Raw genomic sequence first — 26,546 nt, forward strand, 5'->3', positions numbered from 1 at the left:
GTTTTCTGCAGTGAAAAACTTCAAACATCCCATCATTTACTCTGAATCAATTCCCTTAGACATAACCAGACTATAACTTTCTTTCTTACCTGAGTAGGTTCCTTCTAAATTCAACGTGACTTCATCTGCTTACCATAAAAAATCAAATATATTAACTATACAAAAATAACCAAACTTTGAAATATATACATAAACTAAAGGAAGTAAACAGTTTCTCAGCAGTGGCTCTTAAGAACATTGTTTTGGGTCTTAAGTTTTGAAACATAATTGATCAATCCCAGATAATGATATATATTCAGCTGGAACAAATATTGTAGCCAAACTAGAACACAGAATAAGTACTATTATTTGTGTGTGTGTGTGTGTGTGTGTGTGTGTTTGTCTGTGTGCAATCCATGCTCCAGTATTTGCTCTTGGAATTGGAACATGTATCTCCTTCACCCTATTTGGCCAGGGAGGGGAAAAGAGAAGGAAAAAAAAAAGTCTGCAGCGCGCAGGAAGGCAAAGACTAAGCCACCAGTAGATGATTCTTGATTCTCAACAGTTTAATACTGCAAATAAAACTTCAAGTTTAAAAACAAGCTCTGTTTCCACAGTACATGAAACCACAAACTAGCCCATCATATTTTAGTTTAGCATTTTGTGTAAATCCAACTGTGCAGTTGGTTTATGGTCTAGGACAGTGTTTCTCAGCCTTAGCAACTTTAAGATATGTGGACTTCAACTCATGCTGGCTGGGGAATTCTGGGAGTTGAAGTCCACATATCTTAAAGTTGCTAAGGTTGAGAAACACTGGTCTAGTATATTGTGCAAAGCCAGAAAACAAAAGTAAATCATGGCTAACTTAGCAAATATAGTCTATTTTGTATTTGCTGTAGCTGTTTTGTATTTTCTTTTAGTCAGTGTTCCTCAGATGCAAATGAAAAGCATTAAACTGATTTTTGTGCACCAATAAATAAGTAGGAACTTTGGCACATATTTGTACTGGGTGAACAGACTGTGTGCATGTGTGTACTCATGCAACAGGTAACTTTTTGCGTCTAGTTCCACTCAGCTTAGTCACTATTTCACACTGACCTCCGGTTGGCTGACCCGGTTCTTAATACAAAACCAAGTACATTTCACTGACTTGTAGTCTTCTCAGTTCAGAGGTTATCTATTTCTCACATCTATATCTCTTCAGGTAAAATATTATTTCTGGCTCGCACAAATACATGTTTTCTCTGTACATAAAACCAATGCAACCAACCCCTGGAAGCAGAGCTGCAAAGCACCCTCCCATTTCAGCTCTGTGCTAATTTTAAATTTCTTAACCTATTGTTACTTTGGATAGTGTGTGGAAGCTTAATAGGTGTGAAATATTTGCACAATTTATTTCTTCATTATGCTTGCCCTGTTCCAAGACAGTGTCAAAGTATGTAGGCTCTTAAAAAAACAAGCATGTTCAGAAGTGTGCTTCTCCTCTTCCCAAAGAAGCATCTTCACTTTAGACACTGCAGGAGGAGGGCCTTGTGAAGTCTAGGGTAGCCCAAAATCAGAAGGAATCCAATTAGTCCAGAAAGGTTAGTCGGAAAAGATGCTACCAGATTCCTCCTGATTTTGAGCTTGACTTATAGCTATCCCTCCCTTGCTGTCTCTAGGAAATCAAATGCACTAAACTTGCTGGCAGTTTGCTCCAACCATACTGCTACAGATGGAGCATCCATTCATTAAACATCAACAGTTTATCACGGTCCTATTATTCATTCAACTATAGGGAAGCTGCCCATCAGATTTTAATTTTGTAGAACTCAATCTTACTAAGAATTGAGGCTACAAACAAACGTTATTACACACAGATATGTGGGTGGGTCTTACAGATGAGGGCATATCCCACAAATAGATGAGATTTACTATACCAACCCATACTTAGTCATACTCCCATGCCATACACTCAAGGGCTGAGTATTTCAAACTCCCAATGGCTTTAATACTTAAAGTCGAAGAACCTCCAGTATCTACTTCAAACGATAGTTTCTACTGCTACCTAACCTCAGTTCTACCCAGCTTGATGTAAGGGCACAAATCATTCCTTCCAGCATGTGCAGAATAATTATTACAACTGTATCTTCCAGTTTAAGGGAGGAATTTTCCGTAAAAAAAGCAGCCTTCGATTTGCGTAATCATCGTCATCGCCACCCCAGTCATAACTACAGACCAAGCTTAAATCCAAGGCTTCCCACCAGATAGACGCGATCGCCAGAGACTCCACTATCCGTTTCTAACGACGGGGAGCAATAGCTCACAAAAGCCAATGCCGCTCCTCCCTCCCTCATCCGGAAATTCAAGGGTTAAGGTGCCCCAGTCGCGACACCAGCACGTGTTGGGCTAGGACCGGGGACACACGGGCTAAAATCTCCATTTAGTCACCAAGCTCCCAGCGGTCTCTCTCTGCTGGTGCTCGAAGAGATACTGATTCTCAAGCCAGCCGGCGTCGTTGTCGTCCAGCGGGTCATGCGAACCCAGACCGTTGGGTTACAAAGGCCACGGATCACCTACAGGCAGGTGAGGGTGTCGTGGGAACACTGCCAACGCGTTGACTCGCTGCTAGAAGTGACTAGCTCAGTCTCCCCTGGCAGCCACGTGTCTCACCCTGGAGCCCAATCCAGGCAGCTCCCCTGCCTTTTCCGCGCGGCTACGTACTCCAGGGAGAGCAAGAGGAAGTTCGGGCGCGCCTCAGCTCCGGAGCTGTCTGCGCCCCCGTCCCGTGCCGACTCTTTCCCCACCCGACTTCGTTACTCCCGGCGGCAGAGAAAGAGAAAGAGGAGCGAAGAGCGGGTCTCCCGCCCGGCGCGCTCCTTCTACCTCCAGGTCTCTGCACAGGAGTCGCCTACCTGCCGAAGTGCCCAAGGGACTCGAAGAGGAGCTCGAAGTTGCGAGCCATGGCGAGGGACGTGCGGCGGTGTGCGGGGCGGACAGAGTCCCATGGCAAGTTCCCTCCTCCGGCCCCACAGAGCCCGCCTGTCGAGAAGGGGCGTCACCTTCACCCTCCCATCCAATGGACCCTTCAGCCGGGCGAACGGGCCGCGATATCCCGACCCCTAGCGGCCGGGGTGCCACCCCCAGGCGCTCGCCGGCCGAGTCCCCCGCTTCCTTTCCCGCAGAGCCTCCGTCGCCAACCGCTAGTCCCATCCTTTCCAGTTGAAGCAGCCGCTGCAGAGGTCGCCCCGTGAGAAGGGAAGGAGGGGCTGGGAAGGTAAACGTGAGAACGAGGGGCTTTGCTGCTGCGAAGGCGCGTTGGCGTCCCCCCACCCCTTTTTGAGGGGGAGTGGCGAATCCGTTTACCGTGGAGGTGAGGAATCTGCCCGATTGACTGAGGGGGGCCTGCTGTTGCTGCGGTTCTAAAATTTCTTGTGGAAAAATGAGTTCTCTTTTGGGAATACTTCATATGTAACGTAGAAGAAAAAGGTCATTGGTTTTTTTTAGTTGAATTTTGGCGCCATAATATCTGACTCAGTAGCTGAATTCACAAAACTCACCAGAGAGGACTAAACTGGGGTTGGATAATTCGTGGTTCAGCATGTTGTGGGAACCCAGCCATTGTCTAGTGTCAAGCCTCTCTTCCTCAACCTGGTTGTCCTCCAGATAGGTGGACTTCCATTCCCAGAATTCCCAACACAGCATGGCCATTTTTGTGAATTCTGGAAGTCCATAGGTCCAGAAGACCCTAAAATTTGTTTATTAAGCTGTAATATGATTGATTTGTATGGATATAGCATGTTATACCCACATGTGTTCCATTAACCCAGATTCAGAATTTAGGATATATTTTATGTATTGTTTAAATTATATCCTGCCTCTGTTCAAGGCAGTTTAAGCAGTTTTAAAAAATACAAAATATAAAATAAACCCATAACAACAACACATGTAATTAAACATGTAACATATAAAATCAATGTCTATAAATATCATTAAACTAATTAACTAAAGCTTAGCAACAGGTGGTGTAATTTTCCTAGATATTGGGAGAGAGAGAACACAGTTTCCTGGAATCAATTTCATAGCCTGAGAACTACATGGGAGAAAACCCTTCCTGCATATTTGAAGCAGAGCTTCTGATGGTGGGAATGTCTTCAAAAGGGCCTCTCATGCTGTGAGGAATACACCAAATGACATTTGTATTCAGCACGGGATATGCAAAGGGACACCCTGTTCCACAATAAAATAAACAGTAGACAGCATGGCTAGGTGAAAACGCTTGTCAGAAGAAGGTGTGAAAACCTATAATGCACTCATTTGAGAGCCAGGGTGGTGTAGTGATTAAGGCACCAGGCTAGAAAGCAGGAGACGGTGAGTTCTAGTCCCGGCTTAGGCTTGAAAGCCAGCTGGGTGACTTTTGGCCAGTCACACTCTCTCAGCCCAACTCATCTCACAGAGTTGTTGTTGTAGGGAAAATAGGAGGAGGAAGGAGTATTAAGTATGTTCACTGCCTTGAGTTATTTATAAAAATAATAAAGGTGGGGGGAAAACCTCTAAAAATAAAATAAAATAACCAGCAACATGTAGCTGGCAGACCGTACTTCTTTTTCTCAGTTTATAGGTTTAAATTTAAATTCGCCTTCTGCGCAGAGAGTGCTAGTCTTGTTTTTTAACAGGGTCTGCTCCTCTTTCAAAAGACCATGAAACTGATGTTAAAAATAGGTCTAATGGTCTTCCAAAAGAATACTAGACTTATGTCCATGTGTAATGCATGAATGGTGCTTTGTCAGGCAGCCATCCAGCATTACATGAGCAAATGCTTCTGTGGGAACCAGATGCCCAGTCTAAGCCAAGGTTGCATGGAAGGAGTGCCGAGTGACTGGAGAGGAGGGATAGGGCATACCCACAGAAACATACAATGGCCAATGGGAGCTGGGCAGATTCCAGCCCCTGAATGTGTCAGTATTGTCAGTGAGGCATCATTGAATGTTTGCCTGGCAAGACTTGTGTTGGGAGAAGAGGAAAAATATGTTAAAACCAGAAAAGCTAAAGACAAACATGGGCTAAAGATGATACAAGGCTGTGTCATGAGGACGTGTCCTTAAAACAGTTAGTAGGGCATTCTTGGGCTGGGATAGTGGGACAGGAGGGTAAGCCCTAGTCGGTGGCTAAATTTTCTAGTCTTCTTGCTGACTCAGGGCAGATCCACCGGACTCACTTCTCAAACCCCCGTGCTGCAGTTTTATGCTGCTACGAGAGTGTCTCTATTACTGCTTCCTTCCTGGGGTTAGGTAAAAAAGGAAGAGGCATGGACAGGCTGACTGCCTGGCCAATGGAGAATAGAAAAATGGGGACTTCAGCCCATGCCTAACGATCTCCCCCTTCACTGCATTTCCTTTCACACAAGGGACAGCAACAAAGTGGTGCCTGCAGGAGGGGAGCACAACATCCAGTTAGGCAGGCAACATTTTTATAATAAGGGACCACGCTTTTTAGCTTTGGGGACATGTGCATAGGTGTATGGATGGGCTTCAGGTGCAATTAGGCGAGTGATTTTGATTGATTGATTGATTGATTGATTGATTGATTATATTGTATTGTATTTGTATAGCCGCCCACCTCACAAGAGAGTGACTCTGGGTGGCGTACAACATCCAATTAAAAAGAAGCAATAAATACATACATTCATTAAAACTATAAAAACTATTTTAAAAAACACACAAAACAGGAGAGGATGATGCTAACCGTAGTAAGGGAGCCATCACAAAATCTCCCCAGTCCCCTGCGAGGTCATGGCTTGAAGTACCTATTTTGCAACTTAAAATTAGGGGGACTCAAAAAAATAGTGCTGCTAAAAGTTAACCGTTTGGGAGCCATATTTCAGCAGCACAATTTGGAGGTGCTTTGAGGATTGCAAAAATGGAGCTGGGCCCAAAATGTGGCTTTTAGGTCATGGGTTATTCTCCCTCTCCATATTAGTCACACAATAGTCTTGAAGTCTGTGGTATGAAGTCTGTAGTGTGAATTCTTTTGTAAAGATAGAAATATATATTTCTTTAGGTTCATTCAACATTTGATCAACGTGACAGTAGGATTAGTTTCTCCTTGGAGTGTTATTTTCTCTCTGATTTAGACATAAAAGGGTTTCAATTCAAGTGCCCAGTTGCTCAGTCAGCAATGAGCTGTGGAGACTTTTGTTTTCCAAGATCCAACAATATAATATCAAAAACATTCATTGGGATAAAGCTCTCCTATAGACTCTTTCTTGTGGCCTTGTTAATATTCACCTGTTCCCTTCTTGAGTTAGCAGAAAAGTATGCCAGCATCAATGGCACTGTAGAACTCACTATAGAGTTCTGTTCTGCCTCAGTAACAAGAGCAAGGAGTGACACTGTCCTTACACTATTGATGCAGAATCAGCTTAAAAAAGCCAAATCTCATCAGCCAGCAGGAAAAATATCCATCAGTTGCTCTCCTTATTGTGGGCTTGGGCCGGGAAGGAGGTAAATTTTGACAGAAGACTAGCCCAGCAGGTTTAGCCATCTATCAAACCTTGCTCTTGTTTTGCGCAGGTATATTTAAAGGGAGCCCAACTATCAGCTGGTATCAGCTCACTGTTGGGCTTCACGTGGAATAAAACTATTAAAGGACTCTGATTAACACAATGGGGACTGTGGTCTTGCCAGCTCTTGCAGTTTATCACAGGACAATCTCCGACAACCCCAGTCTTCCCCTTTGCCTGCATAAATATCCTCAGCTCATCTCCAGCACGTGAGTAAAACTCTGTTAAGTTATCATTAAATGTACCAATATAAAAATAGTCTTTTCTCCTTAAGCCAACATTATCCCATCACAGTTTCAATATCTCTAAAATCTGGAAAGCTTTGTCACTCATTCTTTTGAAGGTGAGGTCAGGTGACCTGTTGCAGGCATGACTGGAAGTATGTTTTAGGAGATTTGGAAGATTCAGGCACATTCTGGTCATTAGCCAGCCTTCACTGTAAGTATTGCTCTTCTGGGATTTGCCTCTACATTAGCATTCTGTTTCCCTTGTTGCCCATATACCTTTCACCTCCATACCACCTATTTTTGACACCAGTTTCTGCCTAGGCTTCCAATAAGCAGACCTTCACCTTCAAAAGGGGAGGCTTATTAGCACAATTCCATTCTGATAGTATTCCAAAGTGATAGCCATTGTAGATCTTTACCTCTGGATGCAACAGCCATACTTTTTTGTTGTTGTTGTTGCTGATTTGTCAGTTTCTATATTGTAAATTGCCATCACTTCCCTCCCTGACCCCCATGAAGCAAGACCCCTGCTTGCCCAGCAGTTACTCAGTTTCAGTTACCAATCTATTTGGATCATTATGGCAAGATCAACCTCCCTCTTCTGTCCTGGTGTCTCCTCATTTGTTCCCTTATTTCAGATTATTTAAACTGGGAGATGCTGCAATGGGACATGGAAGGAGGAGCCAAGAAACCAGCCTGGAGAAGTCCAGGTAGATTCCCAAATTCAGACACTCCCACATGGTGCTGAAATGCCAATCAGGACTGGGCAAGATTGTCCCTAGTGGTTAGTGATATGTTGGAGGAGGATGGCACAAATGAGATAAGAAAACTAATTATCTTGGTTACAAGGAATGGCATACTCACACTATTTGGCAGGGAGTCAGAAGAAACCCAACTAAGGCAGAACTGAGGACTAACAAAAGGAATAGCACGTTTTATGCTAGCATTATTTTCTGCCATCATAAGGATGAATGGAGAGCCTTTTACTCAATAGTGGAGAAAGAAAAAAAGACCTTTATTAATTTCGTTTTTCATTAACTGCATGTCAAATTCCTTTTGCAGAAGACTGAACTGGCCACTCTACTTAAAGGTGAGTCCCCAGCTTATTATAAACACATTTACCCTATAATATCTTATGTTACTTTCTTTAATCATAGAAGCATTATCTGAATATGGAACTGTTTATTCCTCATAAATTACCATCTTTTCTTCCTTGAAATATCATGGGGACAAATAGGAACTGCTTAAAAATTGCAATAAAAATATCTCTAGGAAGTTCTGCTTGGTAGCTTTCAAGCTGGGTTATGAAGTATATTCACTAAGATGACAACATAGTGGAGATCGAACTACTGTTTCTCTCTACAATAATTTCTTATCATCGTCAGAAGAATGGCCTGGTCTATGGATCAAGCTAAATCCATAGACCAGGCCACGATCTATTTTGTACTTTGCTTCTGTTTGGCTTACTTTGTTGTATGAATTCAGCCATTGATGTTACACCACAATTTATGACTCAGCACATTTTCTTCAACTTGGATGCCTTCCAGCAGCTGTCATGTGTATTGCTAAGAATTCTGAGAGTTGAATTCCATTCATTTGGAGAGTGCCAAGATTAGGGAAGGCTAATTTAGTATGTTGCATAAACCCAGTCAATTGAGGATTTTCAACAAATCCTGGTTATCTTAACCACTAATAATGGTGTTATATGCACCGAATGAGTTGGCCAGTCAATTTAAATCACTTACTAAAATTAAGAAATGTAAGCAAATTTTGAGGGGGGCTGTGCTTTTTTGCTAGAACCCCAATGCAACTTGGCAAAGCTCAGAATATTTATTTATTTAACAAATGTATATGGCCACCCATCTACCAATGGAATCTGAGCAGAAAACAACCACAAAAGAACAACAAAAATCAGTTAAAAGAATCATGTCAAAGCAGTGTAAAAAACACTTTATCAACATATTGCACACACCCTTGTCAGACCCAGTTAACATCCTGGCCCCAGTGCCTGGGTGAGAAGCCAGGTCTTTATGGCCTTCCAGAAAACCAACAGGGCTGGGACCATCCAAATCTCCTGGGGTTGGATGCTCCATAAGGCAAGCGCTATTACAAAGAAGGCACACTTCCTAGGCCCCACCAGGTGACACTGCTTCACCAAGGAGACATGGAGCATACCCACTCTGCTGGATCTAGTGGAACAGGCAAAAACCACCGGGGCTAAGTGGTTTCTATCCACCAGGGATAGGCAGTGGTTTCTAAACGACCAGGGATAGGTGGTTTCTAGATGTGAGGTGCCTTTGATGATTTTTCCTGGTGGTAGCACCTAGCTGAGCTAGGAGAAGCTTGAAAAGTTAATCAAGGCTGGACCTAGTTAGTATTTGGATGGAAGACTACCAGGAAATCTCAGGGATTAGACTGGCAAGTTAGAAAAAGGCAATGGCAACTATTGCCATATTATTGCCAAGAAAACTATGTGGAGCAAGTCAACAGAAGAGAAAAGCTCTTTTAGATTAGCAGACTGCCTGCATCATTCTGTTTCCCATATCTCACATTTTCCATTGATGTTTTCTACTATAATTTTCACATCTCAGTTTAGATTGTGGTATTCTTTTAACTCTTCTATTGTTGCTACTGTCTTTGTTTCTCTGTTTTATGTACCCTGGTCTCTGATTTGAAGGCTAAACTAGATGTGAGGTTAAGAAATGAGCATTAAACTGAGCATTACAAATGCTAACTTTTCCCTGAGTTAAAATTTCACAGAATTCCAGAAGGAATGCCCAGCGTAACATTGTTCTGAGTGATTCAGGGAAATTTAGAAGGGTTACCTCCTGGCACCAATTGTAGGAGGCAGTGGTGGAGGAAGAGGCCCATGAAGCTCAAGGACCCTTCCAAGCTAAGCCAACTCTGACAGCTAAAGTAGGGAACTAAAACTGGAGTTTGAACTATTGCACATCTACCCAAATAATATGTGTTTGTGCCAGGCAAATAGCTGTTTTAGGAGAAGAGGTTTGAATTATGAAAGCATTAATCCTACATCCCTTATAGTACAGTGGTACCTCAGGTCACGAACGCTTCTGTTCACGACCAATTCTGATCACGAACAGCTCCGTTCGCAAAATTTTGCTTCCATTCGCGAACGCCGGATCGGGTGATGAACAGGATCTGCGGCCATTTTCCCTCCCGTGACACATGGTTGTGGCTTCCTGTAGGGAGGGGGACTCTCCCTCCAAGCAATAACCCCTTCCCCACCTGCCTTCCTGTCCTCCACGCCAGAAGTCGTGTCGAGCGTTCTCTCTCTTCGTACTGTACTTTGTGTCATATTTTTGTGGTTTAAAAAAAAAAACATATGGTTCAGAACGGATTAACCATAATTACATTGAACCTTATGGGAAAATTTGATTCGGGTCGCAACCACCAAAATCGGTTGGCGACCAAATTCGGAGGGGTCAGAATGGATTAACTGTATTTACGTTGAATCTTATGGGAAAATTTGATTCGGGTCGCAACCAATTCGGGTCGTGACCAGAGTCGCGGAACGAATTAAGTTCATGAACCAAGGTACCACTGTACATATCTCTTCCACATGCATATGTGTGTTTTTAAAAGAAAAGCAGCCTTGGAAGTGGAGGTGCTCCAGGAGCCTTCTCCAACTTGATGCTCTCCAGATATGTTGGACTTCAACTCCCAGATTCCCTAATTTTAGAAGTCCAGTACATCGGAAGAGCACTAGGCTGGAAAAGACTGTGTTACAGGCGGCACTGAAAAGTGGGGCAAGTAACTCATCAGGTGCAAACCTTATAGTTCAGGGAGACTCCTGGAAGTACTTGGTAAAGTTATACATTTTTAAACAAGGAATCCCTTCCCAACCTAAACTGGCAAAGTGTTGCCTTTCAAAAAAATATCCATAAGAGAGTGCAAAGCAGAAAAACAAAAACCAAGAAGCAAGCTGATATTTCCATTCTGGATGGGAACCCAACTGGAGGCTTCAAGTAGGAATTGGCTTCAGAAATTACAGATCAGACATTTCCTCCAAGTGCAACAGTGCCCATTCCATAAAGCTTTTTCCATGTGCTCCTTTATCACTGTTGGGAATATAATAAGGTTAAAAGGGGTTCTAAGCCAAGCAAGGAGCAGCAAATGTTTGGCAGAAGTTCATAGCCTTGTAGCTTCTGTCCCCCTTCTGACACCATCTGTCAAGAACAAACTTAAACTGGCTTAAATAATTTTTCAGGTTCTGTGGCAGCTGTCAAGGAATATTACCATAGCTGATCCAGCTCTGCAGCAAATGAAAACCTGCAGTGGTCAACACTGGTTCTTTACATTTTTTGGTCTTTGTATTTTTGTGCTTCCTTAATTCATGTGCAATAGTTTTTGAATATTTTGGCGTAATCTGCAATAAAAAAAAAAACATTATAAAACAACCCATTGATCCTGAATTGAATAAGAAAATGTTTGGAACTGGTTACTTAGAATAGCCTGTCTGTCTGTCTGTCTGTCTGTCTGTCTGTCTGTCTGTCTGTCTGTCTGTCGGGAGCCAAAACTTTTTCTGAGAGTGTTTCACTTCCTTCTCAGGTTACTAAAAGAGAGAATGTGTGTGTGTGTTTCTGGCTTGCTACATGTGAAGATCCTATGCAAACCTTTTTCTGAGAGGATTTTACTTTCTTCTCAGGTTACTAATATATATATATAGTGTGTGTGTGTGTGTATATATATATACACACACTATATACTATATACATAGTTTGTGACTTGGTACATGTGAAGATCTTACACAGTAATGTAGAATTTGTTCCACTGACATGCAACCAGTTTTATCCAGTTTCTATATCTTATCTCTGAGATAATGCCATGCCATTTCTTATAATGAAAAGATTCACTCCTAACCAACTCTATGGGTGGAGGAGAATGAGGTAATGTAACTGGCACACTGAATGAACATTTCTGGGCTTAAAATAGGATCACAGAAGAAGAGGCAGATGCTTCTCTTCAAATAGACGAGCATAGACATACTGTAGTTTTCCAAATCAATATAAATTCTAAAGCTAACCAGCTATTCAGCAGACTATTTCACTCAGAGAGAAAAAGAGGAGATCACAGGGCATCAATAACATCAAAATGACTGATGCAACCAAGTGATCAAGGTTTTGTCCTGTTTAACATGTATCACATGCATTGCACACATATAAAAAGGGGCAGGGCTTTAATCATCCTGGTTGAGTCTGCATTTTGACACTGTTTAGGAGTGCAAGAATAATACATATACCAGGATTTCAAAAACTTACAATGCTTTGCATCTCAAGTTTTCTTTGGTTTCATTCCTTGAGTCATTGACAGATGGTGCTTGTTATTCAATCCACAGAAAAGGTCCAGCAAATCAGAAGTCATCCAACTTTGCTGATGCTGGAGGTACCAAATTCCCCTCCCCACTGATCACCACCAACAGATCCTCATTAGCCTGACTGCTTTTGCTGCCAGTCTGAATTTTAAATGCATCACGGTCTAGAAGGGCTTCAGATGCTTCTACTATTTGAGATTGCATACAAGCAGCAGTTGGGACTCAAGAAAACAGCTGGCTTTAGAAGAGAATTTGGCATGGGTGTAGAATATTTTCAGGATTGACTCCCATAATCTGAATCACTTAAACATGCTCTTTCTCTGTCTAAATTGGGCAGAGTTCCCCTTTACCATTGCAACCCTAGTTTCATGGAGCAGCAAGTAATAGCAGCCTGTTCCAGATAACTAACTGGGCAAAACTGCTAATTTCCTCTTGTGTTATTGCAAAGGCATGCTCTCCAGTTGATCAAGCAGTTCTTCCTTTCTCCCACCTCATTATTTCTTGCTGGTAAATATACCACTAAAATGCTATATTACTAAATTATTAACATATTACTGTTGTTAGAATGTAACTTGACCATCCTTGACAGGAGCTCTGTGTCTGTAGAACATAGATCTTTCTCACTTATATTAAATATGTGGCCACCAGGAGTCCTTAACATGCAGGAATGAGATCACCAGATAGGTTTCCAGGTTCCTCTACTTAATCCTTCCAGGAATGTTTCTTAGCAAAAGGTAGTACCTGGCTGACCTCACTTGGCTGGGAACCTAAGCAATTGGGTTTAACTTGAGAAAGTCTTTGTCTTTTTTTTTTTCTTGAACAGGAAGAAGAGTTTGCTTAATCTCTTCCCCACCTCCTCTTTTTTTTTTTTTGCCTTTCTTTCCCAGACATTTACAGTGTCAATAGAATGACCAGGCAGGGTCCTAATTTTACCCCATATTATCCCAGGCTGTAATCTAAACTTGTTATCCTGCTGCCCTGAATTTGTCAAAGCATCTCCTCCTTTCTACTTGCTTTTTGTGTTTTCTTCCATCACCAGCCCATGGAAAATAAGTATTTTAAATTCTGTAAGAGTTGTTTGACCTTCGCTCATGTAAGAACTTGTTAAAAAAATGTTGGAGCCAAATTCAGTCACTGAAAAGCAGTGGGACACAGACACACACATGGGAAATAAGTGTTTCCAGACCATGGTTAAGATGCTCTACTCCAAGCAGGGAATTACAGCATCAGCAAACGTCAGGAGAACTTTAAGAGATCAACTAACATTCAACTAATTTTATGGCTTGCACATCGGTACAATGAGATTGTATATTTCATACAGTTACAAGCCATTCTGATTCTATTAACCACACATTCATGACTGTCTCCAGTTACTCATTTTAATTGCTCTTTCCACCATACTGAGGAATTGTTTCATTTTTTGGAATCCTGTAAAACATTTTTCACCACTGGGCATAACAATAATTGATGACTTTCTTCTCCAGTGAGATACTGTAGGAGAGCCAGGTTAGTCTATGGTAGCAAGAAATCAGAATGAGTCCGGTAGCACCTTTTCTGGCTAACACATTTTTATTCAAAGTCCTGAGCTTTCAGATCAGTTGCATCTGACAAAGCGAGATCCAGCTCACAAAAGCTTTTAAATAAGCATTGTCAACAGGAAAAGGTGCCACCAACCTTCTTCTGATTTTTTTCTCCAGTGAGAGAAATTGTTTTCTTTTCTCAGCAGATATTAACAATGGTAATAAATGTTTCTGGTAACAAATGAAATGAAAAATGTCATGATCTATTTATTTTATTTAGTTCCTGGATTTATTAGGCTGCGCAACTCAAACGATGTGCCTCTGGGCAACAGAAAAACAAACAAGCCAAAAGAGCCAAATAACAGAAAACATATGCAATACATAACACAATACTGCATACAGAATATAAAGTAGCAACCAAACACAATAATAAAAACAACCAAAAGGGGACTCTGCTCAACTGGACCCAAACACCTGCAGGAAAAGCCGGGTCTCTGCTTTCCCGTGCAGCAACAACTTCCTGGGACAATGCTGCACAAGAATGGCTGCTTTGGGATGAGAGCACCCTGGGGTTTTCAGAAGTCTTAAGACTGCTCTTCCAAGCAGCAAATTCAGCATATCAAATCAACTCAAATCTCCAAAGAAAAAAATTCGGTGTCTTCCAGGAACTCATGACATATAATTATATTCTCTCTGTATTCCAGCTGAATTCCTGAATTTCTCCAAATATTCTTATTTCCCCTCAGAGATTCTCCTTATCCAACCTCTGATGGCTCTTTCACTGAGAATGTCTGAGGTCCACAGCTGCTGCTTGTTCCATCAAGTCTCTTAGACCAATCACCTGTAATTTTAATAAAAGACTCCTTGGGCTGCAATCATAATGCTATCATTGAATGAAGGTTTAAAAATGCAGTCTAGTCTGGTGACTGAACAGCAGGAGAAACTGAATCAGATGTTTTTCATTCCATCCAGCTTTTTCTTTTAAGTATAACATAAAAATACCTTACCAGAATATTACAAGTACATAATGATCTATATGATCAGCATATTAAAAGCATAGTACTGTATGATAATCCATGATGAAAAAAAAAATCAAAATTCACATTTGAGCAGTACAGGTAGTCCTCAGTTTAAGAATGCGTTCCATTCCCAAGGTTTGTCCTTAAGTCGAATTTGTATGTAAGCCAGAACAATATTATTGTATAATACTGCATAAGTAGTATTGTGTAATTAACTCGAACCATTGTGTATTTAACTCAAATTTTGCTACAATAGGCTCTGTTCTTAACCCAGGGACTACTTGTGTGTTTATTAAGACCAACAAAAAACGTACAAGCTTTCCAGAACTCTTAGGTGATGTAGTAAAAAAAGCAGTAGATGAGAGAAGAAATTGAAACATTCCCAAATTAGGCCAGATATTGTTGGCTGGGAAGTAAGTATTTGAGGATGGAGATTGGTATGAAAACATGCTTTACAAATGAAAAGATAAATCTGTTTTCTTAAATGTGTTTAGATGTTCAGTGTTGGGCAGAAAGGTTCTGTTTCCATGATCCAGAAAGAAAAAAGAAGGGGAGAATGAAACGCATATTTTCAGACAGGGTAAATATTTTCACATTCCTGACAGGGTATAAATGAAAATGCCTAGTGCTTGTTTTTCCTCTCAACAGTTGTTCTCTGTTTAGTAAGGGAAGATTCCTCTGTTCATCAGTGGGCACAAAGCATTGTTCCACACTTGAGTAGCTTTGGGTCAGACTCTTTACAGCCACCAGGACTGGTATATTACCCATTGTAGGAGGAGAGCTGGGTTAGTCTGTGGTGGCATAAAATCAGGAGTCTGCTAGCACCTTTTCCAACTAACACATTTATACTAAAGGCATAAGCTTTTGTGAGCTTCAGCTCACTATGATCAGATCTCTATGCATCTGATGAAGTAAGCTGCTGCTCACAAAAGCTTATGCCTTTTAATAAAATTTGTTAGTTGGAAAAGGTGCTAGCAGACTCCTTCTGATATTTTTCTATATTACACAAGATGCTGGGAACTTAAAATACTCCTTTCAGGTTTGGGAGGTACTCATACTTTTTCCAAACTCTATATAACCTGTCTTGGGTTTGAAACTATACAGTAATGTGAATGTTGAGTGAGTCAAGTAATAAGGAGTTATTTTTACATTTAGTGCTTTTTAACACTGCAGTTATAAGAGTTTCATATGTACTTTGGTGAGTACAAAAATCATGTGAGAAAGTTTAAAACCACACACACTAGCCTTGAGAGCCCAACATATAATTTTTTATGCAAACAGAACCAGAAAAACAATCAAAGCTACTTGGTTCCAACTCAGCACACATTGCTCATATGTTCTTTATACAGACACATCTTCTGTAATGGAGCTGGTCTCATTAAGACCAACAGATACTCACAAAATGTGTGCTGTCAGCAGTCTTAGAATATCACAATTTGCTATTAAAGGACAACTGCCGCTTTCCAAATACCTTCGGTTCCAAGCAGCTGATCTTCTAACCAGGTTGGCAGAACTGAACTGAATGCAAAATCAACTTTCCCCATCTCTGTAATAACTTAACTCCTTCCACATTCAGTCCAAAGAGCTGCTGTCATTCATTCCCAGCCACTTTAGCTCATAATGAACAAATATTAAGATCTGAATCTCTAGCCATAGACTTGAAAGTTTGATAGTGAAGAATGGGGAAAGAGAAAAATGTTTTGAACATTTTGGGTTGGATCTGGATTTAGTCAAGCATATTGAAGTCAGATAGGTTTTGATTAGTCATGACTAAGTTGCTCCACTGACTTCAAATGATCTGCTCTCAATGTTGTTAAATTTAGATGCAGCCCTGACTATATATGGTTATTTGTGACATTATCTAAAAACAACATTCTTACCCTCAGAAATAATCTGCTAAATAATGATGGATAACTATAGGGATTTCTAATTTCTGCTAAAATGACTTCATGTAACTCTAGGAAAAAATCTGCATCTGGACCAGTCATGCCAAGCAAAAGACGCTTCATCCAATACAGCTGTGTCACTCTTCAAATGCAAGTTTGCTTCCTTGCTTGTTTTAGCTTCTTCTATAGAAGAACATTCCAATGGCTTGGAGAACAGATGTTGTAAAAGGCACTGGTTGAGCCAAAGAGCTGACTTTAGTCCAAATGAATGAAAAAAATGAGCAAGGTGCAGAAAGAGCAAAAAGGAAGAAAAAAGGAAAAAGAAAAAAACTCCCCCCCCCGAAAAAGTAGTGGGAGAGACCACAGCTCTAAAACAGCAGGAAAACTTGAATTTCTAAGCGGACCACTATTCACAGTATTATCAGCTCCAGCTACATTCCTACTTTCCTACTTTTATCTGCTATACTTCTTTTGTCTAAAGACTCTATTCAAGTCTCTATTCAAAAGGGAGTTAGACAAGGCTGCATCTTAGCCCCTAACTTATTCAACCTGTATTTAAACTCCATAGTAGCCAGATTAGCCAACTCAAGCTTCCACCCCCACAAGATTGTTGGCAGGGATATTCCACTTCTTCTATATGCTGTTGATGTGGCTGCCCTTTCATTAACATCTGTATGACTTATGCAGATACTCAAAGTTTCTCCCATTTCTGCCAAGAGCACTTACTGGTAATTAATGACCAGGAAACCAAAGTGGTGTTTCTTTTTACCAAGAAACCCAAAAGATTTAAATGGGCCATTGAAGGGAAGGAAATTGAGCAGGTTAAAAGCTTCAAATATTGTGGGGTAGTACTCCAGTCTAGAAGTGCCTATAAGATGCACATTAATTGTGTTGCTTCACAAGCACACAGGAGTACAGCAGCTATTACCAAAAAAAAAAAAAATTGGACAAAGGGTAAGGAACGCATACAAGCAGCTCTGAAACTTTTGACAGCAAACCCTTGGCTCAATATTTATGGTGCTCAGATGGAACCAGCCCTTCACAATAAATCACTTGAAGTCATTCAGTTTTTTTTTAACCCTTTTTCAAGTGCCTAGATGGGTAGGTAGTGTGAGGCTCAGAGGGGAAGAAGGGCAACAAAAGGTAAAGGCTGTTAATACCCACCTATTGGCTCAAATGCCACTTTGTCCTGCAAGGACTGATTTCATTACTCCTGGCAGACCAATTTCAATCTTTGTGGCAACAAGCAGTTCTGGGGAAACTTACCCATTATAACTTGCCACTTAAGTAACTGCTTCTTTTGGAATACACTCAGGATAAAAGAATCACTAGAGAAAGAGTTCCAGACAAAGAATCCCAGAATGAGGTCAACCATATTCCAGCCCACTTAGAGTTCACCCAACCCATTCCAGATGGGAACCAGGCAGATACTTAATTACTTTAACCTCTCCTGCCCATAAAAGAGCCTTTCTCAAAGCCAGGCTTGATGTTTTACCCTCCTTAATCGATCATTTACCAGAGTCCCCATGTGTATGAGAATCTGTCCACGCAGCACAAATGCTACTGAGATCATCACCCATGTGCTTCTATGCAGCCCCTGCTACCGATGTAGTTGAGAAACTTTTATTCTTCCTTTATTGACACAATAAACGTTTTTTTCTTGATTTTCTCCCCTCAGATAAGGAACCATTTGTTACATACAACATCACTAGATTTTTCTTGGCAGCAATTCAAATGTGTCAACAGATAATTAAGGGTACTGAGCATGGGTAAACTTTCTGAGAACCCTTCCTTTATTTTTATTTTTTATCTTCATCTGTCTTTACAACCTTTTTGTGACCTTGGGTGCCTTCCCCCCCCCCCTTTAGTTCATAGTTTTAGCATTTAAAATTAAGATTTTTTTCATAGAGAGATCTTAGTGTTTTAATATTAAACTATTGTGTTAGCAGTGCCAGCTTTTAATTAACTCTTATCTCTTATAAGTGGCAATGTTATTAGTGAAACAGGTATAATTTTTCCTGATTGTACTTTATGTTGGTCTATGACTGAAACAACATTCAAGACCATCTTCAGCTATGGAAGCTCACTAGGTGATCTGGGCCAGTTAGCTGCATTAGACCAACTGACATCATAAGGTTGTTGTGAGAAAGAAAATAAATAAAAGGAGGAATCGGGTTCCTGGAGGTGTGAATCTAGTGAAAAAAATAGATATTCTGCCACTAGGAATACACTAGAATACAGAAGCAATGGCGGGGGGGGGGGGGGTAAAAAAATCAAGATAGTGGCTGGAACTGTGCAGCTGAGCCCTACTCCTTTTTAAAGAGCATTGTCCCCATGCTAGAGTTTTATGCAGGTGAACTACCCCTGCATAGAGAGGTTGCTTTAGGAGAGCATTATCAGAGCTCCAGTCTAATTGTGAAGCAGCATGTTTTGAGGAAAGACCAGAATAGCCTCAGGTGAAAAGGATTGCCTTGCTAGGCAAAGAAGGGGTAGAAGTTGCTGTCATGGCCCACCTGCTCTTACTTTAAATGGTGCATATTTTGTCTATACAATGAGTGCTGAGCAGGAAGAAGAAAGGAGGAGGAGGAGGAGCAGGAGGAGGAGGAGGAGGAGGAGGAGGAAAGGATTCCAATAATTGAGATGAAAGGAAATATAGAAAAGAGAATGTACTGGGGGAGAGAGAGAAGGAGATGGAAAGGAAAAGAAAGTCACCTAGGTTTCTAATGAAGGAGCGAAAAAGAGGGAGGAAAAAAAGGTTCCAGTGGTAGAAGCTACAGCAGCCAAGAAGCAATTGAGTTGGAATGCAGGGTCCTTTAAGCAGGTCTGCTAAGGAGTGGGGGCAGGCCAAAATGTTGCACTGCCTAGTGCTAGGCATTTCTGACCATCAGTCAGTGGAAATGCAGAGCCTATCTGGGACAGATGTAACGGATGGCTTGAGCGGGGAAGATTCTGGAATGGAACTTCAAGGTTGTCCGGAGGGGGGAGAGGCATTCCAGGGCAAGCGCCTCCTCAGCCCGCAGCAGGAAGAGTGTGGGAAGGCAAAGAGGATGAGGCTGGCCCCTCCCTAGAGTCTCACGGGGTATAGCCACTCGTTGCTTTAGCCTAGGTTGAGTCTGGCGAGATTCTGTCTATTCGGTACGGGCTAGGAACTGAACTGTACTGGATTGCCTCGTTGCTGTTCTTGGGTTGAACCTGACAACAGCACAGAGCAAAGGAAAACAAAGAAAACATTTTGTTGTAGTGCCTTGCCTTTGCAGACAGGGAGATGAAATTAAGTCCCTTTGGTGCTTGACTTAACAGCGCTTAACTTATTCAAATGCACAAGTCCAAAAGTAAAGCCAGATGGCTTTGAAGAAGTACAATCCACCAGTGTTTGAATTGGCAGAGAAGGAGGGCATACTTCTCTGCCAGGTACCCTCCTTACAGTTTTAATGCAGGACAAATGAAAGAATATCACTGGAGGCTTTGTTTCCCCTCTCACCAAGTGTCACTGCTGCTGGTAAAGGCAACCACCAATTGTTCTCCTTAATGTGTGGCAGTGTGAGGCTGGGTAAGTGTAGGCTGGTGCTTCCAGTAGTAGATTTAGTCACTACTATGTTGTCTGATTAACAAGTTGTCGACAGAGAGGACCTGTCAGTCAGGCTATTTCGGAACGCAGGTCTAGTGCTCTGCTGAAAGAGCAGTCCATGCAGGCCTAAAAATAGCCCTGCCACAGTTGCAGGAGGAGGCAAAGGGGTAGAGCAGGAGGAGCTCTCATGCCCACAGGCATGGAGGGGAGGTGCAGACGGAAGCAGACTCAATAGTGAGCAGCTGGAAGTAGCTGGTGGGGTAGGGGAAATGGGGTTGCCTCTCAAGAAAATAAAAAATAAAAAAATAAAGCCACATAAAACCTGTGCAACACTGCGGTTTAAAAAACAAACTTAACACCTTTCCAAAAGAGCACATTTTGAAATTTGGGCATATTATATAGGCTCCTCCAACATAAGAACTGAGAAGCGCTTTGGAAAATGCTGGCCAGCCATTACGCAGGAAGGTCCCTCTGTGGAAGGCAGGGGCCTGGTCCCTCCAGCATCCTGAACAAACATGAAAGCAACTGAAGGGGCCAGAAGTAGCCAACGGGAGATGGGCAGATCCCTGAGCCTGACCCCATCATCTAATCCTTTACTGATGAAGCATGTTAGGTCATGTGCAGGGTAAATGTTGTGTCTGGAGAAGAGGAAAGGTGCTCCTTTAAAACGAGAACAAGTAAAGGCAACTTTAAGCTGTCTCACTTGTGGACTGGAAATGAGATGAGATGATGGTGGGATCATGATGTCATGGCATATAGAAATGATTATTGGGGCATATTCATGCCGTGGTTAGAGCAGTGTTTCTCAAACTTGGCAACTTTAAGATGTGTGGTCCACATCTTAAAGTTGCCCATTTGAGAAACACTGGATTAGAGGAACTTGAAGTTGAACTCAAGGCAGTCATCCTCAACTGATGAATATGCATAAGCAACCAAACTCTTACATCCAGATGAAAAGGAACATCAGGTATACACCAAAGACAACCAACTTCTTAGTCCTTTCATAAGGAAGAGGATTACTAAGGCCATCTTATATTATTATAAAGGATGGTTGGAACCACTACCACATTCATTTTCTGAAATTGCTACTGTATTTTAAAATGCATATTGAGGAGCTACAGAGAAAAAAAAAGTCCATAGAGGCAAGGATCTAAAGGTTAAGGGTAAATCACTTTGAATTGCTCACAAAGTTAACAAGTGAAAAAATGATACATGATGTTACAGATTAAATGGAGGAAATTTGTAACATTTGGGCCCACAGGAACATTTAGAACTTTGGCCAAACTCTGGAGTGTAGTCACTCTTCGATACTTGGTCACAACCTAGCTGTCAAAGTGGGAAGCACAACCAGGCATAAACTATTGAGATTACAAAGTGAATATCCTGCCCAATAAACTAGATAGAAGGCAATCATGGAGTCCGAGTCCTCAAATCTCATGTGAACCATCCATTTCCTTTCTTCAGGAGAACATCCATTCCATAGAAAGCAAAGCAGTAAGTTCACAGCAGGCCATTTCTCTCTTTTCTCTAGGTCAAAACTCTCCCAAGCATGCTTTCTTTTTTCTTTCCACCCATATATTCTCTGCTATGACCGTATATTTTAATACATTTAAATTTAATTCCCCTCTGGTCTTTATTCTTCCTCCTATGATCACATTCCTTTCTGTTCCATTTTCTTCCCTTCCTCTATTTTTCCTATTCTCTTTCATACAGGTCACCACCAACTAACCAAAACTCTCAAGCTGGTTTACCATATTGTCAAAACAAAAACAATCACTTTAAAAGACCTAGGCAGAATTGAATCCAACAAATTCAAACTACAGGGCACCAATGGCTAAAGCTAGCTATAACCACTAGGGAGACAGCACATCAATTAAGAAATTAGAATTTGGCACACTGACAAAATTATGCACTATTAACAAAATAACATGCAACATTTTGGATTATCATTTAATAATGCAGCTTCAACTGTTGTATTGCTTTTAGTGATTGTGCTGATTTCTTCTCTTCCCCTAGTATTGCATTAGCTTCTCCTTGCAGCATATAGATATAGATGTTAAGATACTACTTGAAACTAACAACCTTGGGATCAACAATCATGTGATTATACATGTAATTGTTCCATATGGTCTGCCAATGACTCTTAAGCTTTTACATTTCAAATGCTTTTTTTATTATCATCCTCCATTATTATTCTCTTCATTTACTTGTCCCCTCTCTTCCCTCCCCAAAAACCTGAATTCACCAGCAGATGGCAACAAAGGCTTGAGAGAGATGCTAAATTAGCCACACCTTATTCACATGCACCCACATACAAATTCTAAAGACTTAAAAATATATTCAGATATAAACAAGTACAAAATGTTTAGCCAGGAGCAAGGCCACCCCCCTCACATGTTCAAAGCGCAAACAACTACATGATATCATGTACATGATAAAAACTGGGTTCGGTTCAGCTGCTTGTAGCAACCGTTTATATTTGATAGTATGTTGATTAAGCTGCATTAATTTGTTTTTCTCAAGGAAGGAAGGAAGGAAGGAAGGAAGGAAGGAAGGAAGGAAGGAAGGAAGGAAGGAAGGAAGGGCCTGTCTCAGGTGATTGCTGAAGAAAACCAAAGAAAGTCAAGGCGCTTTCAAGGTTCTGTATCCTGAAGATTAAATCCCCAAGAATAAAATGAGAAATCTAGGTTCATATCAGTGCTTCCTAAGAATCTAGCTTTCAAAGAATTCATACATTTGGGACATAACGAAAGGTAGGGAGTGAGGTGTCAAAATCTAACTACAAACAGGATGCATAAATGTATCTCATAAGGAGGAAGCTGACTAGAGAAGAGCAGGTGAAGAAGGAACATGCATGCACCTGACTTTAATTTCTGCTTGCCTTGATTTTTGATGGCCCACTTCAAGCACAGATAATCATGCTTTTATTTTATTTCATTCAGTTTAGGTGTCATCCAACTCCAAAGGAACTCTGAGCAGCTCACAATATAATAAACCATAGAAACACAATACAAAACAAAAGAAGATGGGTCTTCATCAGTCCCCAGGAAGATTAAGAACAGTTCAGAAGTTCACCAGGAAGGCAACACTTAACATCCCCTTGGGGATGAGTGAGGGATTAGGAGCAAAACATCTACATCTCAAAGACTCTCCTATCACATCTCCTACTGTCCCTTCAAGGAGCCCATCATGTTAGTAAAGAAACACAGCCACCTTGGAAGACTTTTAATGGGGTCTCCCCAACCAACTTTTTAGACTGAAGAAGCTGCTTGGACAAGTAGCAAAACATCTCTAACCAAAAAGAAAAGAAGTCCAGTTGCCATGACTCAACCTCAAGACTCTAATATGTCTCCTCTTTCCCATCTTTGCTTCAGACTAATAAGTCCAGCTGTAGGGCTTTTCCTTGTAGCCATGCTAATGTGCTATCCATCAGTCCTTGAGCTGTCAGAAAAGCATCCTGGCATAAATTACTGTATGTTAACCTGACTGCTGAGTGTTATTCTGCCTCAAAATGAAGCCAACAAATGGTGTTGTATTTACAGTTTTAATGCAGGGCAAGTTAAATAAAGCAATTGGGGGATTCCACTGGCTTTGTATCCCCTCACACTGAGTGTCACCTGCTGGCAGAAAAAGCAACCCCCAGTCCCTCTCCTTTATACAGTATGTGATGGGACGGGAACATTCAAGGGTAGGCAAGGGCCTGTGAGGAAAGGTTTAGTCACCTTTCAAATTGCCCACCTGACAGATTGCAGGCTACACACCTGACTCCTGTCAGTCTATTTCAGTCTAGCTGCCTTTTAAAAGAGCACTAAACCTGTGTCCAAACATAGGTGGTTGATGGGTCACTACAGAGAAGAGGCAAAGGATGAAGCAGAAGGGAGCTCCACTGGAGGTGCTTGCTCCTGCTTCAAGCCATACCCCTCTCCCATACCTGTAACCTGTCAGTAGCAGGTGCCAAGTGGAAGGTAAGGGATTTCATCTGTCTCTCGCACTCACTCATTCTCTCATTCTGTCTCTCACTCTGTCTCTCTTGTTCACTCTGTCACATCACTCAAGAGATTGCTAGCCTTTTGTTTAAATACAGGTCTAGAGTTCTTTTGAAAAAGCCCTAAACTCAAGAATATCAATTCATCACCTGAAAAGCATTTTGGAAGGCCCCAGTGAAACATCATGCAGGCAGTTGCCTCTGCAGAAGCCAGGTGTCTGGTCAAAATAGCCGTGACAGGCAGTAGCCAATCAGAGGAGGAGGAGGTGGTTGGGCCTGCAGCAGCCTAAAGGGGCCTCCCACCTGACATCTGAGGGATTCTTACCCTTTTAGCATTCCTGAGGTCTGTGAAGACCTGACTCTTCCCCCAAGCATCGGTCTAGGATGGAAGTTGAGCTGTGAGGATGATTGGTCTGGTACCTGTGGGGAAGGGTACTTTTGTTTTTAACTTTTTTTTTTTTGATGGATTGTTGTGAGCTGCCTAGAGTCATCATATGAGATAGGCAGCCATATAAGCCCAGCAAATAAATAAACAAATAAATAAGAGCCAACAGTGTCATTAACCACACTTTCAGTGAGGTGTCTTATGTCTACCACAAGCAATTGATAGCAATTTTATTAAAGATTATACTTACAACAGTAAAAACTAATACGAACTTAAAAAAAGATAGAAGAATAAAAAGAAAGAGTAGAAGGTGCAGAAAAGAGAGAAAAAGGAGAAAATAGAAAAGTAAGAATATAGTAAAGAAAAAGAAAAATATATAAAGAAGTGACTTTCATCACAAGATAAACAATTTTAGTAACTTATCACCTCCTCTTAAAATACAATAAATGATCTCTTCTTCCCATATCCCACATATCTATAAACGAATCCATAAAGCATCATCATTTCAGTCCTGGTGTCAGCAAAAATCCATTAAGGATTACCAGAAATAACAATATATCTATTTTAACCTTGATCAAATAAACCAACTTTATTCCTTTCTTTTAATTCTAACAATCTTAATCTTTAGTCCATTCAAATAATGTCATAGAACTTGATTTCTTTTCATTTTTTCTTTGTCCCTTCTCATGAGATTCTTCAAAACTTTAACAAGCCTCTTTTGTAAATCCAGTATAGGAAAATTGCCCAGGTGACTCTCTTGGTTTATTGTTTGTATATCCCTTTTAATTATTAAAACATCAGCTGGTTTCTTTCGTCCAGTGTAATATCTTTTTCCATGTCATTCTTGTAGTTTGTCATTTGTAAATCCACTTTCAACTCAGTCTCGATATTTTCAGGTAAAACTTGTTCTTCTTCCATAACATATTTTAGACACAGTCTCTCCATAGAGGCAGATGTCTCTGTTGACACTATTAATATTAACTTCTGAGTCCATTTTTCAAAAACAACCTTCAATATGTCCAATGTTAGAATATTTTGCTTCATTCTATAATTGTAAGTCAAGTTTATATATTCTTCTCCTTTAATGGTAATCTTTAATTTCCTCTAGTGTCCAATTTTTAAAATCTTATTTTATTTTATTTTTTAAAAAATCAGAACAAAAGCATTTTCCTATGGGAAGGATTCTTTAGAATTAATTCCAAAATCTTATTTCAAATCTATCTGGACCCTTAGTCTGTTTGTAACTTTCTAAAATTGAAGTTTTAATCACATTTTTGCTGTTTATTCCGGAAAAAAAAATAAAGTTCTTAAACTTGTATTTAAAACTTCTTTCACTAAGGACTGAAGAAAACTCATCTGGTGCTGTAAAACTTGTCAATCCAAAGGTTTCTAATAGTTGAAAAGCAGTTAACAAGCAATGTCCAAAAGTGATTAGAAAAGGAAGTATGACTGGAAACTTTATGGACTTTTTGCATAAAAATAAAAAAAAAGAACTTGTGATTTATGGTTTTGATGATTAGACAGGAGAGAGTATAGAAAGAAGACGGTTATGATGTAATTTTTGAGAGAGAAGTTAAAATATAATTGTACTTATAACTGCTGTGAAGAATATCAGAAGCTATTTCTTTGTATCTATCTTTATATCTTTCTCTTTTTTTACTTTCTTCTACCATTTTTCTTTTATTGCACTTTTAGATTTTTCTGTTATCTCTTCCTTTTTTCTTTTCTCTGTTCTGTTTTAGTTTGTATTGTTCTCATTATTGTTGTTAAAAATTTCAATAAAAATTATATAAAAGAAAAAAAGAAGAGGAAGTATATGAACCTAGTATTCTTTCAAAGGCACCAACCCTGGTTTGAGTAAGATGGCTATTCCCTCATCTCCCAGAGCTCTAAACCCACTGGAGTCTGCTGCCTTGCAGTCTCGTCATGAGGAGCAACTGTCAGGAACACTTGTGGGTGATCCCAAGTCCTCTCCTTGTCTGGAGAGGAATTACAAAAAGCCAGTCTACTCACCAGCTCTTCATTCTGCCATGGTCGTCCACTTTCGGCAGAGCTGTCTTCAGTCCACCATTTCTTCCTCCAGAAGGTGGAGGAAGAAATT

General features: G+C 40.8%; 2 protein-coding genes across 10 annotated transcripts in view; one reads left to right on the plus strand and one right to left on the minus strand.

Moving 5' to 3' along the window:
• The window catches only part of SLC22A16 (solute carrier family 22 member 16), a 27,100-nt gene extending 24,075 nt beyond the window's left edge, over positions 1 to 3,025 (minus strand). Inside the window, exon 1 of the mRNA XM_015889323.3 lies at positions 2,874 to 3,025. Coding sequence (XP_015744809.1) covers positions 2,874 to 2,923 — 50 coding nt within the window. The 5' untranslated portion in view covers positions 2,924 to 3,025. The remainder of the gene's footprint in view (positions 1 to 2,873) is intronic.
• LOC148217066 (uncharacterized) lies at positions 2,109 to 26,141 on the plus strand. Of its 9 annotated transcripts, none has more exons than XR_015795905.1 (5): positions 2,111 to 3,331; positions 6,531 to 7,457; positions 7,810 to 7,837; positions 15,116 to 15,201; positions 23,018 to 26,141. XR_015795905.1 is itself a non-coding variant. In XM_088139414.1 (5 exons), the coding sequence occupies exons 2-5, from the start codon at positions 6,623 to 6,625 to the stop codon at positions 11,099 to 11,101; spliced, it is 330 nt and encodes a 109-aa protein (XP_087995540.1). In that variant the 5' UTR covers positions 2,118 to 3,331; positions 6,531 to 6,622; the 3' UTR covers positions 11,102 to 14,127. The 9 variants fall into 9 exon arrangements, 1 of the variants encoding a protein (XP_087995540.1); XM_088139414.1 differs by lacking the exons at positions 15,116 to 15,201; positions 23,018 to 26,141 and adding an exon at positions 10,979 to 14,127 and having other exon boundaries at positions 2,118 to 3,331; positions 6,531 to 6,729; positions 7,386 to 7,457; XR_015795901.1 differs by having other exon boundaries at positions 2,109 to 3,331; positions 6,531 to 7,837.
• The last annotated feature ends 405 nt before the right edge of the window (positions 26,142 to 26,546 follow it).

The sequence above is a fragment of the Python bivittatus genome, unplaced genomic scaffold (genome assembly GCF_059951505.1).
Source record: "Python bivittatus isolate LINGU-HERP-01145 unplaced genomic scaffold, Pbiv_v1 ctg000020_np1212, whole genome shotgun sequence".
Classification (NCBI taxonomy): Eukaryota; Metazoa; Chordata; class Lepidosauria; order Squamata; family Pythonidae; genus Python; species Python bivittatus.

What these genes read in the sequence shown, in the direction of transcription:
- LOC148217066 (XM_088139414.1), top strand. Translation starts at nt 6,623, where the DNA reads ATGGGGACTGTGGTCTTGCCAGCTCTTGCAGTTTATCACAGGACAATC. An exon ending in CCTCAGCTCATCTCCAGCAC is followed by an intron (nt 6,730 to 7,385) that starts GTGAGTAAAACT and finishes CCCTTATTTCAG; the next exon opens with ATTATTTAAACTGGGAGATG. An exon ending in ACTGGCCACTCTACTTAAAG is followed by an intron (nt 7,838 to 10,978) that starts GTGAGTCCCCAG and finishes ATAATTTTTCAG; the next exon opens with GTTCTGTGGCAGCTGTCAAG.